The following is a 20,027-nucleotide window of genomic DNA, read 5'->3' as shown; positions in this document are numbered from 1 at the left end:
CACATGAGGGTACCAATATGCTCCACACACAGAACAGGCACAGACAATTCAAGCTCTCACTTCCCTGCTCTCCTACCTTAAAGAGGCACACCCCAAACTCTATCAACACCTTGTTTAATAAGGGTAGTAAAACTGCTCTTCAGTATTGACTGGCTGCAGAATTTACTGAAAGTCACTTTACCTCACACAGACCCCTCAGCCTCTGCTTCAGTTAAACCCAGTCCAAAGGCACTGATACAAAAGGGGAAAAAAACCTTAATTCCCTCCCTCCAATTTCACTAAGCTGTGACACCCACTGGGAAGGGGCATTCAAGGAACCTAAAGGGAGCCACATCCAAGCTCCTTTGGGCTATGAGAGAGGCAAATGACTCCTTGTTTCTTAAATGTCACCCTGAAGACTCCTCCCTTACCTGTTGGTAGCTTTGCTGCTGAGGTATCGTCTGAGGAACCAGGCGGGGCTGACTTGCAAACACATGGCCATCCAGATACAAGGGTGGAATATGGTTACCTGAACATCAGAGAAAGCAGGCTGTAAATTCAATGTACAGGAGAGATGCAGGTACAGCACAGTGCAGAGACCTGCAGGTCAAGACTACTTCCTACCTCTCAGCAAGTCACAAACACAGTACTCATTAAGGAGCCTACAAAGTTCATAAGCCCACATACCAAAGCCATCAGCCAACTTGCTGCAGCAGGCTTACTGAGAATTAATCATACCTTTCTGCAAGAGGCTAAATGTAAACCCAAGTTTCCCACCTCCACAAAAACATTAAGAGACACTAACAGTTTAGGGATTGGTGAGCTGTACTCCAAATTGTTCCTAAATGCCAGAGTTGTTCTGCAATCATCTGATCTTTGCAGCTAGGAGGGACAGAAAGAGCAAACATGGCGTTTGAGACACAAGAGAGCTAAAAGCCACATTCACCCCAAGGGTGGCACCAATTAGGAAGTACTGTGCAACTCCTGTGGTTCTGCACAGATCTGAACCATAGGATTTAAAAGCAAAATGAGGGTGGGTGGGGAAGGAAATCACCTGTCTTGGAACAATGTTTTCCAAGTGGAAGCTGGTAGCAGAGTTAGTACAGTGGCCCACTCACTATTCTGTCCAGCATATTCCACTTCATTCTCAAACAGAGGAAGGAGAAGGATGGTGCGTGCATGAGAGGTCCTGTGGGACCCAGAAGCCAGAGAACCCAAGTACCTCTCCTTTTTCCAGATGCTCTCCCTAATTACATACTATCTAACATGACTGAGCTTAAGCTTTTCCTCTAAAGCAAGGACAGCAACACCGCCCCACCTCCCAGAGTTCTGCAAACTGTAAGCAAGTTGTTATTACATACAAAGGGCAGAAGGCACTCAGAACCTGTGACAAATAGAAAATGAGACAAGGAATGGTTGATACTGGTGTTAGGGCTGCTGAAGTCTCTCAGCCATAAGCTTCTTCACTTCCCTTCTATTCTACTGAGCGCACAGTGAAGGGTAAGCAGGATCTATTGAGACATCACAGAGACTTGCTGCTACATAGGGGATGTCATCCTTGTGTTAAGTTTATACCACTCAAGTAACATTCTTCCAAGCAGAGAGATAGTCCCTCTTTCTGTCCTGACTGAACTGTTGTTAGAATCAGTTAAATACCAATTACTTCCCACAGAAGCTCTTCTCACCATGCTCTTGTCTACTAGAATCAGAGTATGATTCCTAGACACCAACCAGACAATGCAAATACTGCTGCCGCAGTTTGCAGGTACCTGGAATAGATGCAGAAGGTGCTACAGACGCCACAGGCATAGGAGGCATAGAAACTCCACCAAAAGAGCTGTAGCTGACACCATTGGAAGCTCCAACACTGGAAGGAGGCTGGATGCCTGAGCCTGCGCCTCCTGGGGAGTTCTGTTCTGGTAAACTAGGAGAGTTTTCCCAAGCTTTACGAGCAGACTCCATCTATGGAAACGAAGGACAATAACTACAGACAGTTCAAATGGGGAGGACAATACTGAAGGCTAGAGTTGCTCACCTATGACCTGTCAGTTCAAATTCAGTCTAATCACAGCAGAACCTGGCAGGTCTCAGGTCAAGGGGTTTCACACCGATTTCCAATGGGCAAGCACCCTTCAAACACACCTAATCCCCCTTAGCATCTGCTGAGCTTTTTGGCTTTCGGGCAGTGATGTTTTTTTGTTTTGGTTTATTTTGGGGAGTTTTGTTGTTTGGACGTTGGGGGATTGCTTGTCTATCGTTGCTTGCTTGCTTTCTTCTTCCTTAAACCACCGGGTACCTCAGCTCCCTGACCAACCACCTTACCCAGCTACTGAAATAGCAGGAAAGCTCTGTTGCACTTGTTCTACAATAGGCAAGGACTTCAGCATCCAGGACTGTTGAAACACATGCCCTTCCACCCACGCTGAATAGCATAAATGCACAACATTTACAGAAGCTAATTAAAGATCTAGCAGTACCTAACTAAACACTCTGGGAAAGATCTCTCCGTCCTCACCACTCTGGCCATGAAGACATGGCATCCACACCTAGGAGAAACACACATGCCAGGTTGCTCACCTTAAGCGTAAGGTCTGCAGTGGGGAAGGACATTGGGTTCAGGCCGATGCACCGCTGGAGGTGGTGATCTCTTCTCAGAATGGGAATGGACTGCGCTAACCCTGCCTGAGGGGAGATTGGTAAATGGTGGATACTTTATGAAGTCTTACAAGAACGTCATGAGCTACCAATGCTGACAGAGCTGGCAGCTGTAGTGATACCTCAAAGGATTCAATCCTCAGTGGTACTACAAGAATTAAGTGCCACACTCAAGCCTGATCCATTCTGCTGTTGGAATAAATGAAGCTCAAGTGACATGCAATGACACCCTCTATGTCGTTCCACTCAAGCATCAATTTGACCCAGTAACTTCAATTTGCAGCAGAGTTCCCCCTCCTGTCCCATACTTGGAATGGAAGCAAATTTCAGACAAAAAGGATTTCTCAAAAGAAACACCCTTCAAGGCAAACCTCCTACATCAGACAGCCTACAAACTTGAAGACATTTCAAAGCAAGCTTTGCAAGTTTCCCACACGGCTTTCCACAGCACAGCTACCAGTTGGGCTTTCAGCATGTTCACTTTTTCACACAACATAACGTATGGCCAGAAGCAGCCAGGAAACCCCCAAAAGAGCCTGACTAACAAGTTCTCTGCCTTGCTGTGGCAAACGAGACCTTCTGAGGAAGCTGGCAGTCCAGGCCTAAAAAAACACCACTATCTGCATTGTGTCCATTATCAGCCCTCTTTTGTGTCTCAGGGGAGGAGAGTGCTGATCTTGGAGATCCACAATACCTCTTGCTTTACACAGGTCACTGAATGCTAATGCTGCTAGTCCCTATACCAATTCTAAGCTAGCGATGCTCATTTTATCAAGGTACGTTGAGGGGACAGATTTTCATTACGGATTTTAGTCACGTGTGCTACCTAAGCATTAAGTGTGAAGTCAACTGCAAAGAAATACGCTCGCTCTCTTTGGAAGCATCTCGGATTTAACTATAGAGCATCTCCAATGAATCAACACCAAAAGAAAAAAAGAAATACTTACATTACTGGCCAAGGCATCCTGCAGTTTGGTGACAGGGTTTGCTGCAGTGCCAGAGGCAGAACCAGGTGGCAAGCTGAAGTCAGAGTCCTGAAAAAGCAAAACACACAAAATTCAAATCCAGCTCCAAAGGCCACGCATCTGCTTCTCATGGTTAATGACTTTAGCCTGAATAATGGCACTAGAAACTAAAGACTGTCCTCCAGTAAGCCTTGCTGGAAGAGAATAAGACGACTTCTCAGCACTCAGCAGCAGGCAACCCCCAGAGGCACACAAAGGCTTAGATGGCCATAATTTTGTCCCTCACCTCTGTTACCACCCCAGCTGGTCCTTGGGACAAGATTTCCAAAAGGATATTATGTGTTTGCCAATACATCTTGAGTACCTGGTTTGTGTCAGTAACGAAATCTAAGGCAAATCTACAGCTGGAAGCTTCCTCTAAATAATCCTTCTGCCTCAAACCACCTTTCATATCTCAACAAGCTCAAACCACCAAGAAGATAAAATTAAATTCAATCCTCACTTTAGGATTTACTCCAAATTCAATGGGTGGCACAGGAAGTACAGAATCCACGTGAATTTCCACCCCGTTAACAGGGGGAATATTCCCTTCCAGCCGTTCCGTTCCCTCCGAACCCTTTCTGTTTTTCAGGGAGCGTTCGTTGCCGATTGGTCCAGGCTTGTGTTCCTTGTTCTGTCCTGAGCCTTGATCTGAATCCTTAACAGGAAAGCAGAGAGGCTGAGACACAAAGACTGAATTACCCAACCTCAAGCCTTAAAAATGCTATCAAGAACAACACAACCACTTCACGAGGTCTCTCACTACGTGCTCTGGCTTGGCTGCAAATCCAGATTACCTTTTTATCAGATTGCTTCTGCACTTGCTCCTTCTGGCAGTCAGGCTTTGGGTCCACCAGGCCAGCCCCATTCATCTCCTCTGGTTTGAGGGTGCCATATGGAGAACTGCGCTGAGAGGAGGTAGCGGAGGATTCCCGAGACTCCGCGCTCAAGTCAATGCCACTATCCCCCTGGCTGCCTTTAAAACCCTGCTATGCAAAGCACGAAATGTGTTAAAGCCCCGGGCTCTGACCCGGCTCCACAAAGGAGGAAAAAAATCCCAGAAAACAGTAAGACCACGTCCCCTTTTCCAATGACATTCTTGGTTAACTGCAAAGGAGCTGGGCCTGACCTGCAGCATCCCTTGGCTGCTTCAGCTCTACACAACCCTGAGACAGGTTAACCAATGCACCAACCGGACCATGGCTTTAGAATAAAGAAAAAGCGTCCCACATAGCAACTAGGCTGAGATTGCCTAACACATTTCACTTGTGACCCAAATCAGATTTAACTCTGGTCTCCAGAGATGAAGCATTCGGGAACCTCCTTGGCCTTCCCTGCGTTAAGGCTACAGCTACACATTGCTCGCAGGCATAAAGCACACAAACATGACCCATGGGATTCCGCCATCCTCAGCTACACCCTGTGTCCAGTTAGGAGTATAACCCTGGAATAGCTCTACCAGACAGAGAACTCCAAATTTATATCCACATGTACCACCATTAGCTCTTGTTCCTCTAGTTCAGGATTTGAACTGATTCAAGCTCAAATCAGAACTGCAAAGAGACAATTTAAAAATTGCACAAGCAGGGCTGAGTTGCTAAGCAAAGATGGAGCAATGAGAAGCATAAGCTAACTATGTTAATATTTTATACACACACTACCTGAATGGCAATCAGGTGCCACTTACCTCCGCGGTGCTGGATTCAGTACCATTAAAGGTATTTACAGGCTTGCTCCAGGAATCACTGCCAGGAGACTGAACAGAAAGAGCTGGAAGAGAACAGAGGGCAGGGTTCATCTGCCTGAAATACACCCAGTACACAGGATGGAGAAGAGGGAAGAGATTTCTTGGCGAACATGAAAACAACAGGAGAAAAAGGGCAGAGGGAGAAACAAGGGAAGCACTAGCTAGTCAGTACTAGAGAAGCAGAGGAAGGCAAAATAAGAAAATGCCTGAAGTAGATCCGGCCCAATAGACTACAGTAGGATCTTGATGTTACACAAAGACACAAAAATAGATTAGGAGACCGACATGGTCAACAACAGGAGAAAGATGGTTGAACAGTACAGCATCGTACAGTACAGCTCTTAAAAGATGCTACCCAGGATGTTTGCAAACTCCCACCCCACTTCCAGCATCGTACAAGAGAAGGAGGTCTGCTCTTAAGCACTGACACCCCGTTCTTCCCGCACACACCAGGGCAATCCCCAGTTCTGTGAAACACTTTGGAACAAACAGACCCAAACTGACCTGGGCTGTTGCTCTCCCAGATCTCTGTGCCCAGGCTGTTTCCAGACACCGTTACATCACTTTGCTCCAAGCACAAGCTGTTCTGCTTCTTAGCAAATCGAGGAGGAATGCGAGACTGAAGGACGCGGGCCTTAGCTGGTGCCTGAGAGAGAAAAGGCGCAGGCTGTAAAACCTGCCAGTGCCCTGGGCTAACAGCCTGCTCCTGCCAAGTTCAAACCCTGGATTTCCAAATGCTGCAATGTGAAAAGCCCACAACTCATTTAACAGTAACTCACGCTACAGCAAGATCAATTAATGATTACACAATACAGAGATGGCTCTTTCACAGATCCAAGATCTGAATAGAAAGAGAAGCTCATCTCTGCAACTGCAAGGCCTTTCCCACTGCATGTTCACACGCTGTCTTCAGCTTAAAGATGCCAAGCAACCAGGCTTTTATACTGTTGCTCATGAGACTCCTTGAGCCTACCACAAGCCCTCCATGTCAGGAAGCATTTCCCAGCAATACTTTTCGTTTGTATTTAGTCCTCCAATTTGACTACTTCTCCTTTCACGTCAAAGTATTCTCTCATCTCCCTAGAATCTGCAGCCTTCCAACACATGTAGAAAAGCGTCCCCCTCCTGAACAGTACTTTGCTAAGCAACCACACTGCAGTCTTAAATCTCTTCTTCTAAATCATCTTCATCTTATTAGGAACAAGAAGTCATCAGAGCTTCCAGTTTGTTAAGTTTCTTTCTGGTCAGGTGCCCAGATACAAACATGACTCCTCTGGCAAGGAAGTTACCACAACCTGCTCCAGCAATAACACTTGACACAGCAGGAGTGCAGAGGTCCCCCACTGCTCACTGCAGCCCAACATCCCACTAACTACAGCCAGCAACTAGCTTAGTGAACCAAATTGCCTTGGATGAGAATCACTTTAGAAAATCCCTCTTAACTCACAAGTAACAATTCTGCTAGAAAACAAGAACAGTCAGAACACTAACCATCCTTTTCAGACCAGTGGCCCCTGCTCATCAAAGCCGAAATATGTTTCCTGGGCCTAAGAATTTGTCCTCCTTTGGCCAACAGTGTAGTATTCTGCTCATCCAAACACTTTTTGGAGTCCTGTTCCTCCGACTGCAGTTGAAACAACATACCACATTGAGCTTCTTCTACCTCCCGCTCCTCACCTGAGCTGCCTGTTCCTTCTTCCTTCGTTCCTCTTCCAGCAAACGACGCTGCTTTTTAGTAAGAACTTCAATGAAGCCTTCACCTGCCATAGAACCTACTTCACTCTCCTCTGCTGTGTTCGACACTCGATTATCGATGATGGTACCTAAACAGACCATATACAGGGAAGAAATTGTGCACATGTGTATGCATGCAAAGCTTTAAAACTGCACCGATTAAAAGACTGCATTCCAAATAGGAACCATGTCACAAGCAAACAAGTTCAGTCAGCAGTGCTGCAGCTAAGCTTTGAAATTTATGCTGTGATAGGGTGTTAACAACAGCAAGGACAAAGCAGGCACAGGTACTGTTGAAAACATACCCACCACTTCTGGATGTAAAATCTCAGTTCTACAAATGGCAAAAAGCTCGCTCACAGCCTAACACCAATCATTTCAGAAACGGCAATTTCTCCTTCCCATGAGCTCACGCTCAAATTCCCCACTCCAGATGCTCTTTCAATTTCCTTCGCACTACATAAACTGTTACATTTCAAGCCCGAAGTACATCAGAAATATGGAAAAGCCTCATTTCTCCTCAAAACCAAACTTTCTACAGAAGAAACATTACAGAGACTGTCAGATCTAGATGAAAGTTTAGGTTCAAAATTTAAAATCAGCTTTGTCTTCCATGTCTTCCCTACTGAGATACACTGAGATTTCTTGTGTGTGTAAATAAATAGGAAAGTAACCCAAACCAATATTTAACACTACACTGGACTGAATCAGCCTGGCTTGAAGTCAGCCACAACATGTCAGCCCTTGAAAGAAACAAAGACACTAAGACACTCACTTCCATAGCTCAGTTCAAACTGCGACAAGGCCTCTCCCTTCTCGCTTGCTCTTTGTGTGGTGGATTTTGGCTCCTTCTCTGGCTTTTTACCTGGCCCTTCAGCACTTTCTGAGTTGGCATGGGAAGCCCTATCCAAGCTGTAAATGGAATGGCTGCTCCCGCTACTGGTGTTGCCAAGGCTCCCTCCTTCTTCTGGAGATCTACAAGGAAAGAAGGGAAAGGAATTAGATTTGTCACTAGAAAATGAGTAAAAGTAGCAAGAAGGAAACACATGGGCTATGTCTTGCCAGGTTTGTAATCACACCTCACGCTTCCACAGCCTTTCTTCAACTGAAGCAAACGTTACATTCTGAGCACACAGCCCATTACAAGGATGTCAGTGGGGAAGTGGGATGGAAAGAGACCAATACCTGTACTCATTAGTCAATCAATGCACTGGCCCTGCAACACAGCCAATACCCCAGCTGATCCCCAGGGAGAGAGCTCTGGGTTTCTGTAGTGTCTCCTACGCTCCCAATGACACCACTTCAACAACTCCTCTCGACCTCTTTTCAAATAACACACTTCTTGGCAAACACCAAGTGAGAGAAGGGAGGGGAGGCCGACAACATTGAGAAAAAAGATATTTTTTCCATTTTGCTTGTCCTGGATTTTTTCTGACCACCATCCACATACATCATTCCCCAGTGTTCAGTTTAGAAGAGACATGTAAAAGGTGTGTGTGTGGAGAAGCTTCTCCCTTCCTTTACTTTCACTTTCTACCTACATCTGTCTTCCCAGACATCAGCTCTTCTCTCTCTTATTTCCAGATAAACTATGACCAGTTACCTCATCCAGGAACTGGGGGACACGAGTCATAGGAGCACGGAAAAAAAAAAAAAGAAAGAACAAGTTGTCTATTTATTAGTGCTTTAAACCAAATACAATGCAGGTACATGTGACTTTTGTCCTGTTCAAGGGAAATAAGGGAGCTGTCAAACTGGCCTAAGACCAAGGCCCACCTAACCCAACATCCTGTCGATCTTCACAAGATGCTTGGCAAGGAATACTCAACCCCTAGCATCAGAGTTGTGTTAAGATGTTCCTCCTCTCAGAATTCCTCTCACCAGGATACACAGAGAGCTGCTTGCCATTCATTACCGCTCTCCACTAAGGTCTAAGAAAATATCTGCTCAGGCAAAGCCAGGACTGGTGATGCCACACGCTGCACTCACACCACAACTGTGCTACTGGGAATCCAGGTTAGTGATGCTCAGCCTGCACAGCTCACAGCAACTCATCCCATGGAAACCCAACCCTCACTTCTGTGCTCTGCTCGACTTCACTGGGGACTCACGATGGGAGAGCAAGGACACAACAGGTTTGGAGTCAAGGACCAGGACTTCCTTCATTATCTTTCACGTCTCTAGTGAGAGGCACTCCAGAGAGCAGCTCTCTAAGGTACAGAGCAGCAGCACATCATTCCCACAGTGCCTCAGTGACTTCCATAAACCTGGATTCCCAGCGCAGAAGCAAAGGCATTGGTCGGCTACAAAACACACAATGATGAAACCTTTGGATGTCATAAGGTTGGATAAATGGTGCTGGGAGCCACCTGCACTAGGTGGAAAGAAATGCAGCCAACAGCTCTTCACCCAGTCTAGCCCTTCTCCAATCCTCCAATATCCGCGTATCAGATGACAGAGATCTGTACATCAAACCACAACTTTACCTTTTGCTTTTTATCAGTGTCCCGTTCTGCTGGCTCTCGTATCTGGAAGCTGCTCCTACACCAGTCCTGACAGACTGCTCGACAAACCCTGCTGGCTCGGCCTTGCGGCTCTGCCTGTCAACAAGTGGCCTTTGGCTTGAGAAGCTCCTCTTCGCTAGCTCCCTCTTCTCTCCCAAGCTCCCACTCCCGAGGCCACCTTCCAGCTGGCCTTCGTTCTCTGAAACTCCATCTCGCCTCTCCCGTCGCTCACTGAAGTCACTGCTTTCAGAGGCAGTCTCCCACTCCTCGTTGGCATGGTCCGATGAGTTCTGGTAGGACAGCTCAGGAGATCGTCTGCCTGAGACGCTGCTCTTCTCCATGGTGGTCAGCTTGGTTCTTCCAGGCCACTGGCTGGGCAGCAGATTGGGGCCTCCCTCCTCAGGGTTCCACTGGCCGACTGATTCCCTCTCTTGCCTGAGGCGCCTGAATCGTGGGGGCTTGTCTTGGCGGGGAGGACGCCGCCTCCTGAACGGCCTGTTCTCTATGTTCTCCTGATCTGCTGAGTACTCCTCCTGGAAAAAGTGCCTTTTGTCATCCAGATGATTCTCATCAAATACCCGGCTGGAGAAGGAATCCACATGTTTATAAGAATCCTGAATGTAGTCCCTGTCAGACTGCTGCCTGCTCCCAAAACTGTCAGATGGAGAGGTGTGGCTGTACTCCTGCCACCCAGCTCCCCCACTCCTGCCTTGCCACTGAGTGGGTTCCTTACCCATGAAACCCCTTCGTCCATAGCCAGAGTTGCTCAGTCTTGGTGGCAGAGATCTCCCAAAAGCTCTCGGAGCCCTCATCTTAGGATCCAGACTAGTGTGATCATCGGAATAGATTTTGTTGGACCTCCAAGACTCTTTGAAGTCTCCCTTTTTCAAATCACTGTCCTCCCTATCCAGCAAAGAGCCTTCATTGCTGTTTTCTGAGCCCCGCTGCCGGCGACGCTTGGGGAGCTCCTCATATTCTGACCCTTCACTGTGTGTCTCACTCGCAATACGGCGCCTTGGCTTGCCTCTGGGGAAGTCCTCTGGCTGGTTGAACTCCCGAAGCCCTCGCCCTCGGCTGCTCCGCTGGTTGTTATAGACTCCCCGGCTGCTCACAACAGTGCCTCGGCCTCTGAAAGTGAACTCTCTGAAGCCTCTCCCTCGCCCACGCCCTTGACCTCTCCCACCAAAGGCTTGTTCCTCATCAATGAAGATCCAGTTGTTTCTTTTTGTAGGAGGGAGATCATTGGACTCTCTGGATAGTTTATTCTCCCAGGTTCTTTCTGTCTTCTCTTCCTCCTCTTCTTCCTCGTCTTCCTCTTGGGATTTCTCAGCTTCTCGAGCAAAGGTGGCTTGGGAAGAACCTTTGTCATCCAGCAGGTAACGTGTGGAGTTCAGTAAGGCTGCAGAATCATCTGACTCATTTTCCACTTTCTGAACAGCTACCTTCTCCTTCAGTGTGCGTGAGGTGTCCTCTCCCTCCAGTTTAACCTTCTCCATCTCCTTCTCCTTCTCTTCCACCTTTAGGGCTTTCAGGACTGGTTTTTTAATTGGGCCTGATCGTCGTGTCCTCCCCATTTGCTCCTGGTGCTGACTACTGGTGTTCCGGTTCTCTGGAGCCCACTCTGTCGATTCTTCCGTGGGCTGTTTGGTGTTAGCTCCTTCTTTCTTCCACGGGTCAGCACTGAATGTTTGTTCACCCCTAGGTGCTTCTTCGGCAACTTCCACTGCAGTCTCTGCAGGTTTCTTATGGTGGCTGATATCCCAGCCATTATATTCAGGCTTCTTCTCTGCTTGGATAAAATCAGGCTCTAGGGGTGAGCACCTCAAGTTTGCATGGCGGCTGCCAGCAGGACAGGTTTCCTGCACCGTCTCCTGATGCTGAAACAAGAGATCTTGGCCTATCCTCTGAGAAGACAGGCAGCTGTCAAAGTCTGCTTGGGCCTTCTTGTCAAAACCATTCAAGTACTCCTCCCCTCTCTCCTCAAAGAGATCTCGCTGGGTGCTCAGACTCTCCAGCCTTCCAGCAGAAGCAGAGTAACTGTCATTCCTGAGGAGGAAACAAACAACAGACAAAAGTCCGCTAATGCAGAGCACAACGCATCTCCAAGGGCCCAGGCTGGGCACGAGAGGTGGAAACAAAGTGAACTGAAGTTTGTTCTAAATCATAAGGCAACGAGCCTATAAACTTCTGAACACTGGGCAGATCTGCTGTGGCCTCAGGTTCTATTGCCTGGTTTGTCAAATCAATGGATGATAAAGAAAACAGTTCCTATGAAGGCCAGCAAAAGGGAGATTCAGCTTCCACCGTATGTGGAGATCTGAAAACAAGGAATTGGTTTCAGAAAGTCCCAGAGAATTAGGAGACAAACTAGAAAGTATCAGAATTTTTGACTCATTGTTTTCTGTACCTACCCATGTAGGTGACAAGTGCCTCCCTCCCACCGGACAGGCTCCAAGCTGGTCAGCCTCAACCAGCATCAGACAGAAAAACTCTGACTGTCTCAGTCTGTAAGCAACTCCATGACGAACACCCAACAGTGTAAGGATGTTACCAGACCAGTACCTCGGCCTGCTCAGAGATATCTTTTGGGTCAACTCTACAACTGCCTTTCAGTAGGAGATGACTTATGGCAGCACCTCCCATCACAGCACATGAGGACAGGGAAATTCCACACGCACCTGGCATGTACTCCCTCCACGGTGTCAGCCTGTTTCTGATGGGACAGGGAGTACCCTTTGCTCTGCAGAGACGTGTAGCTCTCCTGGCCCCACACTGGTACAGGGTCCAAGGGAGCAGTTTTCCTTTCCACTTGTCCTGCCTGGCAGTTCTGATCTTCAGACCGACAGCTGCTCCCACCGATGGTGTCCTGCTGAATCATAGGCTTCATAATTCCTGGTCACAACAGAAGTTCATACCATTAACACTAGGATCTCACTGCCAAGAATTAACAATCCACTAGTTTGACCACCCCTTTCTTCCAGGGCAGCAGTGACTGCAGTCAGGGAAACTTTTCTCGGAGCGGGAGCCTGTGCTTGGGAAACACACCCAGAGTGATAACACAAGGTGACACACCTTTCAGAGCCTGACACAGAACACTTCAACATCATCACTGGCTTGGAAGCAAGCAGGTGTGTGAAAACAAACCACAAACTCAAGGGAATGATTTATACAGCCTGATGTTTATATTCACACTTCTGAAGACCAGTAACAAGGTACTGGATTGCACATAGCTTGAGAACTACACAATTTCTCCACTTCTCCATCACATGTCTTGAAGAGGGGGGTCCATTGAGACTGCATACTATCACAGTCACTCCCAAACTAATCCTTCTTCTCCCAGCGGGCGATGTGCTAAGGCTCCAAAGCTGTTAGGGAAGATCTCCCACTGCAGTGCAGGCATCCTCCCTCCCAACCCCCTCTGTTCCCTCACCAGCACTCACTGCAACTGACTCTTTTTCATCCCTAGAAAAGGTCAATCACAGCCAGCCAAGATGTCAAGTCTGGACAGAACTAAGATGGGTAAAGCACAGCAACTCCCTGGGTATGGACCAAATCAACATCCATGATAAAAGGAAAGACTGGAAACACCTTACCTGAAGGGTGAAGGGCTGAAGGGTAGAAATCCACAGGGGTGCGACTCTGGGCCATGCGAGGGTCCATATAAGAGGGCATCATCATCCAGCGAGGATCAAAGCCAAGCATCTGGGGGTGCGGTGTGTAGAATGTCCGTTGGGGATGGGAATGGGATGGGGGAGGATAGACTTGCTGCGGCTGCCAGTGCTGCATCTTGTACAGCTGCTCCTGCAGGGAAGAGGCATGGCCTGTTTGACATGAACGGTCACAGTGCCAGGAATCACATTTGCAAACCAGCCAGCCAAAGGAAACACCATTCCATGTGTTGGAGGCTCAAAACTGGATCAGATAGGATCCAGTTAGGCAGATAAGGGTAACTCACTACCGAGAATGTGGCAGCTGTTGCTATTCTTCCAATACCCAGAACAGCCAGAATATGTTGCAGCCAGAATCTCACAACACTACAGGCCACTCTGTGTTGCCAAACACAAGGGATAAGCTTCAAGATTTGAGTTTCCTTTTTCTCAATACTTCTATGAGATGCAGGACAGTTTCCTGTCAAACACAAAGTCCTAACTAGAACCAACTACTTGACAAGATGTTGCTCTTCAGAGGAAATGCAATTATAAGCTATTTAGTGTGCATACATATATATATATCAGTTCAACTCATGTTAGCCAAACATTAGATGAGAACAAACTAAACTCAATTAAAAGAGCTATTAATACTTTATAGCGTTTCCTGTACATCCTCCAGAGATGGGCTGACACCTTTGGGTTGTGTTCCATCTTCCACATTGCCAGTTCCACCTTCCTTTAGCAGGACCATCACAATGCTAATCTCATTTGACATTTAACTTTTGCTAAAGCTCCACAAAGAACCTATATTTCAAGGGAGCTTTGTGTACCAAAGAAAGCCTTCAGAAGACAAAAAGCTCCAATTAACATGGAATGCATCTATTTGCTTGTCAAACTTTCCACCATCTTTTCTTGCTAAGCTTACAGCAGCCTCAGAGACCATGACTGTTCATAAAAAAAGCCAATCCCCTACGGCAGAATAAGACAGAAACTTTAAAATCTGATCCTGACGCATCATTATGGCAACAGAGAAACTCAAATAAATGCAAAGATTATATCCAAGTTATCTAGCGCTCCAGTACCTTGGACAAAGTATTTCATTAATGATACCAGTGCTATTTTTCATTTTGTTCTTCTCACAGAACCACTGCTACCAAGTGGCAATACAAGCCAGCCAAAATACAAACTGCCTCATACATCCTAACGACACCAAGGATAAGAGAAAATAAAAATGAAAATTTCATGTTCTTCCATTGCAATAACCTGTGGTATTATTAGCATGACAGCAAAGACATCCCATTATTTTTAGTTCAAGTGCATCTCTTTTGAAAAGTAACATTAGCAGCGCTTGCTGCTGTACATTTGAATCATGAAAATGTCAACTGCCCAGTAACAAGCACAGGGGAACATCCATAAAAGAGCAATTACTGAGCTTCCAAGCACAAGTCAAATGTGAGCTCTTCATTGAGGTTTGCAGCAGCGTTGATTATATCACGTTTCAAGTGGTTATTCTGTGAAGAATGGCAATTAACTTGGCATTACCTCAAGCCTGGATATTCTGTCTCTTACCAAATTTGACTCTGCTGCCCTAAGGAGGATCGAGCTGAACAGTGTGCATGGCACATACAGCTGTAAGTTGGGGCAAGATGCAGAGCATAAAGTGGTTCAAGCTGGTCTCCCACAACCCCAGAAGAGATTGTTTTCAATTAAACAAATAAGATAAAACATATTTAAGGTGCAAAGAAAAAAACAACTTGAAAGAGCCTCACAGAAAAAAAGTTAGGTAGGTAGAAGGTGAGAGGAGATGTAAAGGACCACCCTCCTCTTGGCAAAGGCAGGAGGTGGAATGAGAACTGTGCCAATCCACAGCTCTCATGTTCAGCTCAATGTGGAGTCCAACCACCTGCCAACCTAAACACAGTTTACCCTTGGCAAGTGAGTGGCCATCCATACCCAACAGGGCAAGGGCACAGCAAGTGCAAAGGAAATGGAAGCAGGTGATCCCCAAAGGTCTTCCTTGCTCTCAGCTTGTGCCAGGGAGTAAGAAGAGATGTTCACCAGCTTCATGGCCAGCCAAAGACATTAGACACTTCTATGGATCAGGCCTACATCAAGTACCGAGGTAGTCACTGCTTTTCTTCTGACTTTGAATACAAGAAGGGGAACATCTCCAGCCTTTCCTGCATAAACACATTTGCAAACCAGAGCTCTGCTACAAAACACGTAGTCCTAAGAGATTTCCAACAAACCTAGCCTGCCCATGCCTCTCCCCAGACACAGAAAACCCTGACCACAACAGATGTGGCACTGCAGGGCAGATATAAAATTCACGTAACCTACATGGAGCCCTTATACCCATCACAAGGGATACACCTGTGATGAGAAGTACTGAAAAAAACCCAAGGTTAAACACATTTATCACCTGCCAGCCTGAAGATGGTTGGTTAGTTCGTGCTGACTGTGTTGAGAACCAAGCAAACATAACTGTTTGGTGGGTCCAAAGGAAGAGGGGTGGGAGTGTTTCACCTATTACCTGCTGCTGTTGCTGCTGCTGCTGCCTCTGGAATCGTGGGGGAAGAGACTTCTGGTATTTGCTGAATTCCTGTGCTGGGGAGGGAGCTTCTCTGAGCTCCTCCTCGCTGCTTGTCTGAGCTGCTGCTGGGGCAGGAGTCTCCTCTTCCAGATAGCCAACAGAGACATCCGGTGTGGGAAACTCAGGGGTTGCTGCAGAGAAGAAAATAAGCCTTCAAAAGCCCTGCGAGCACACTGCAACAGCACGATATCCACAGCTGTGGGCATGTCCTGACTACGTTATGTGGCTGAACTTCCTTCCAACTATGTAGAGCACCTCACAGGCAATCTCCCTAACTTGCACAGATTGCTCTAGAGGGCTTTGTCCACCTTGGTTTAATGAACAATTCTAAGATCCCCCTCTGCCACCAGCCTTCTGCTTAAGCACTCAGAGGAAGAAGTCCATTTCTCCTCTTACTACTTAAACCTGCAAAGGCAACCAAAAGAGTTTGTAGTTGTTTTAATAGGATTTTTTAAAATAAAAAACTATCTCCATCATCAATCCAAAATATTCTGCAGAATATGTGAAGCAGTTGATCTCTCAAGTGCCACTCAAGCACCCTCCTAATGCTCTTTCCCAGGAAGTCCCCGACACATCAGGTAAGAGAGTGGCACAATAACAAAAAAACCCCCATTTTTACAAGGTGAGGCAAGCAATGTTTCTTTACCTCTCTGGAAAGCATGACCATTCTCTTGCACAGCATTTTTCTCCGTGCTTGGGGGTCGCACGTCTTCATTCTCTGTGTGTTTCTGGGTCTCCCCATTTTTCTGAGCCATTTTGCACTTCTGATCAAGTTGCTTCAGCTTTGCAGCACAGGCTGCCAGACGCTCCTCCCTGGCTCGCCGCTCCTCCTCCTCCCGTCGCTTCCTGGCTCTCTCAACAGCCTCTGAGATCTCAGAGTGCACAAATTTCTGTCTCAGTGGCACCTTTTCTTCTTTATCCTCAACGGACTGCTGTCTGAGAACACTTCCCTGTGTTGGCTTCTGCCAAAGGAAAAGCATTCCTCAGTCAGCACGGCACAAACATCTTTATCTAAAGCTTTGCATCCCACGCTGAGAAAATCCCCTCCTGGCTCCCTCTCCACTATTCTCACCCTTTTTGGTGGGGAGTTACTGCTATGTAGTTCAGTAGCTCCATTTTCTCACTGTCTGACAACCCCACTACTCTGGACCAGAATCCATTTGTCTTATCCAGTGGGAGTGCTATACAGATAGGTTTCTCCCCAGCTGGATATAAACAAAGGATTGAGACATTCACCAGCATCCTGTTTTCAATAAAATGTCAAACTAGCCTCTTCAGGACAACAATGCATTGTATCCAGCAGCACAAGCCCACTCACTTGAGTTCAACCTACCTGGTATTCAGATGCAGAGCTCCAGCCATTCAGCTTCCTTGGAGGCTGCTGCGAATCCTGCACTTTCCGGACAGGCCGGGACAAGCCAACTGAGTCACTCCAATTTTTTCCTTCCTCCGAGGCGTGTTTGACATCTGCACTGTCTGCAGAGCTTAGGGACAACTGTCGCTGCCTTCTGGGATCCCAGCTGTTCCTGTCACATAAACAACTTTGCTATTACATTTGCTACTTGCCTCAAAAAACCACTTGCAGTCCTATCAACTGGCAAAGGCAACTGACAGCAACAGAAAGAAAAGATCCAAAAAACATCAACAGAACAACCAACACGCTTTTCTCCCTAAGGTGCATAAGGATTAACATCACTGTTGTGTAGCAGGAGAAAGGTGAGAGACAAAAAGGGGAGGAGGAAAAAAGCCTGGCACCCTGGCACTCAGGTTCAAGACCCACGCGCATCCACAGGGCTCGCTCAACCAATGGCCAGTGAATTAACAGTCACATATGAATTACCGGGAGCAAGCCTTAACATTTAGAACAAGGTTTAGAAGGATCATGATGCTGATCAGTTTTATTCAAACAACTGTAGGTGTGAATACAGTCACTTCTTACCACTTCTGTCGTCCATCTTTAAGAGTTTCTTCCTCTTCCTCATCTTCACTAAACTTTAGTTTCTCAGAGTAATCCACTTCATCATGAATGCCTACAAAGGTAAGATTGGAAAATGGATATATAAGAAAGAAAGAAACAAGTCCCTTGTCCTGATAAAGCTAATGTCCTCTGACATTAAAGCAGGCTCGGCATAAACTACTGTGAAATCTGAATGTTCACCACAGGTACTGGAAATCACAACAGTAGTGTGGACCCACACTGCTGAATAGCTGGGCTAGTCCCAGAATAGACGCAGCAAGCAGTGTGGGAACAGGTTTCTGCAAATGAGGAAACCGCCACCAAGCCAGAGTGTGTGCAACAGGATACGGAACACCATTACTGAAAAGGCAGGACTAACTTCTCAGCAGCCATACTGCCACCCTCTTGCTGTTTGGTGTTTTCAGATTTTAAGAGTCCTCAGATCCGGTTCCTTGAGCGTAGTGTTATGGAAGGATCAGAAGGATCCATTGTGTCATCATTTACACCAACAGCAGTTTCACAACTACAGACTACCCTTTTGCCTCCCCTCCTTCCTTCTTGTGGCAGTGAAACAGAGCCACCAGAATATCCTGGCTATTTCACACTTCAGGGAGAAGCAACTCCCTTACTTCACCTCCTCAGTTGTTGCCTGAAGCTAGGGAATGGAAGCACTGTACCTGCCCATCCGTCATCTGCATCGGTGTCTAGTTCATCCAACCCTTTTAGGTTCTCTGCATTGATAATGGTGGGCCGAGGGGGTCTCTCTAGTTGCTGCCGAACTGGACGTGTTGGGCGAGTTAGGTTCAGTCTGTTCTCTTTTCTACGGGGAAATGCAAAGAAATGGTTAGAAACAGCAAACAACAAAGAAAAGAATGTAGAGCTGAGTTTGTAAGCATAATATCAGTGCTTTTCTACCATGCACTTGTATATAACAAGGGCTCCAAGTTTCTCTCCCTGTCCAGCAAAGTTTCTTTCACTTGCCTACATGGTACCCACTTCCCAGGGCTTACAGACCAAAGCTGCAGCCCCTTCAGTCCAGGGTCACATACAACTCGCATGCACCCACTCTTCAGATACAGTGTGTTTACGGATGCTGCTGTAATTGGTGCCAAACCCTGCTTTTTTTGGGTAAAATTCAGTTTTCCTCTGTGGCTGCCAGCAGCTTCACCCACGCAATTGGATCCTTGGCCCAAATTCTTGCATAGTTTAAGGTTCATGTCATACTCTGAGCATGCCTCTCAAGTGGAACAGTCATGGCAGCCTTACCCATCCTGGTCGTTCATCTGGTATTGTCTGAAAGGTACCCGGGGCTCAAGCCGAAGCTGAGGAACGGGTAAAGACCCTCGGTCCAGCGATGCAGGGGTCTCAGACGGCTGTTGTGGACACATCTGGAACAAATCAAAGCAGAATAGTCTGTTTTTTCTCTTTGCCACAGGAAGGTTTATCCAAATTAAGTTACTACACGAGCACAGTAGCTGCATCCATGCAAAGGGAAAACAAACATTTTGTCCAGTTGCCTGACAGACCATGGGCAAATGGTTCCCTCTCCAGCTCTAGAGCGAAAGCAGCAACTTTTCCTTGGTCTGAGCAAGGCTGTGCTACACTATTGTAGCACAAAGGATAAATGCAGAACAGGGAAAACTAAAAATAGATCAAGAGGATTCTTGAGCAAGCCCTGGGAACCAGCCGAGAGTCCTGAAAACAGCTGACGACTTCAACCCACACATATTCTAAGCAGCAAGGACATCGTCCAGCAGTGGAGAAAGGGCAACTTACGAAAGCAGGTAGCATGTCATGGTATGTAGGTGGTTGGTAGACGTTTCCCATGAACTGCGAAGCCCCTTTGCGGATAGGTTGAGCTGGGCGGAGAGACGGCTCCTTCGGATCGCTGGCACTCACTGAGGAGGGGGCTCCGTCTCCGGTGCTGGAGGTCTTGCCCAGCTCAGCAGGAGAGGCGGTCAGAGATGTGGCAGAGGTGATGTTCCTCCCACCGCCCTCCCTCCAACTGGTGACATCTATAGAAAGGAGGTAATAATTCTGTGAACATTCATAAATGCAGACAGTCACTCTGCCAAAAAGTCTCGAAGCACAAATACTCTGGTCAAGCCCCAATTCCACTGAGTGCGTACAAAAACATCAGGGACCAAGTAAAATTTCCAAACACACTTATCTTCCCAAGAGATCAGCACTATCAGCCATTACTA

General features: G+C 47.0%; 1 protein-coding gene and 1 non-coding gene across 15 annotated transcripts in view; both read right to left on the bottom strand.

Moving 5' to 3' along the window:
- Window positions 1–20,027, bottom strand: part of PRRC2B (proline rich coiled-coil 2B) — a 50,184-nt gene that overhangs the window by 9,595 nt on the left and 20,562 nt on the right. For 7 of the 14 annotated variants that reach the window (XR_011338842.1, XR_011338841.1, XM_069873161.1 and 4 more), the window contains exons 7-26: window positions 19,600–19,838; window positions 19,090–19,211; window positions 18,501–18,643; window positions 17,806–17,896; window positions 17,200–17,392; window positions 16,513–16,828; window positions 15,807–15,997; window positions 13,217–13,424; window positions 12,302–12,515; window positions 9,606–11,669; window positions 7,895–8,094; window positions 7,063–7,208; window positions 5,890–6,031; window positions 5,326–5,408; window positions 4,436–4,627; window positions 4,102–4,296; window positions 3,582–3,668; window positions 2,557–2,661; window positions 1,749–1,941; window positions 411–508 (exon numbers count right to left, since the gene is read on the bottom strand). Coding sequence is in view for 12 of the 14 variants with exons in the window: in XM_069873161.1 (XP_069729262.1) it covers window positions 411–508; window positions 1,749–1,941; window positions 2,557–2,661; window positions 3,582–3,668; window positions 4,102–4,296; window positions 4,436–4,627; window positions 5,326–5,408; window positions 5,890–6,031; window positions 7,063–7,208; window positions 7,895–8,094; window positions 9,606–11,669; window positions 12,302–12,515; window positions 13,217–13,424; window positions 15,807–15,997; window positions 16,513–16,828; window positions 17,200–17,392; window positions 17,806–17,896; window positions 18,501–18,643; window positions 19,090–19,211; window positions 19,600–19,838 (5,222 nt within the window). In the remaining 2 variants the exon portion in view is untranslated. The remainder of the gene's footprint in view (window positions 1–410; window positions 509–1,748; window positions 1,942–2,556; window positions 2,662–3,581; window positions 3,669–4,101; window positions 4,297–4,435; window positions 4,628–5,325; window positions 5,409–5,889; window positions 6,032–7,062; window positions 7,209–7,894; window positions 8,095–9,605; window positions 11,670–12,301; window positions 12,516–13,216; window positions 13,425–15,806; window positions 15,998–16,512; window positions 16,829–17,199; window positions 17,393–17,805; window positions 17,897–18,500; window positions 18,644–19,089; window positions 19,212–19,599; window positions 19,839–20,027) is intronic. The other 7 variants (XM_069873165.1, XM_069873169.1, XM_069873166.1 and 4 more) reach the window with 4 other exon arrangements.
- Window positions 1,423–1,510, bottom strand: LOC138729461 (small nucleolar RNA SNORD62). Its single transcript, XR_011338898.1, has one exon. It is a non-coding gene; the product is annotated as a small nucleolar RNA SNORD62 (small nucleolar RNA).

The sequence above is a fragment of the Phaenicophaeus curvirostris genome, chromosome 20 (genome assembly GCF_032191515.1).
Source record: "Phaenicophaeus curvirostris isolate KB17595 chromosome 20, BPBGC_Pcur_1.0, whole genome shotgun sequence".
Lineage (NCBI taxonomy): Eukaryota > Metazoa > Chordata > Aves > Cuculiformes > Cuculidae > Phaenicophaeus > Phaenicophaeus curvirostris.
Note: the sequence above shows the minus strand (reverse complement) of the source record. Positions and strands in the feature narration are given on the sequence as shown.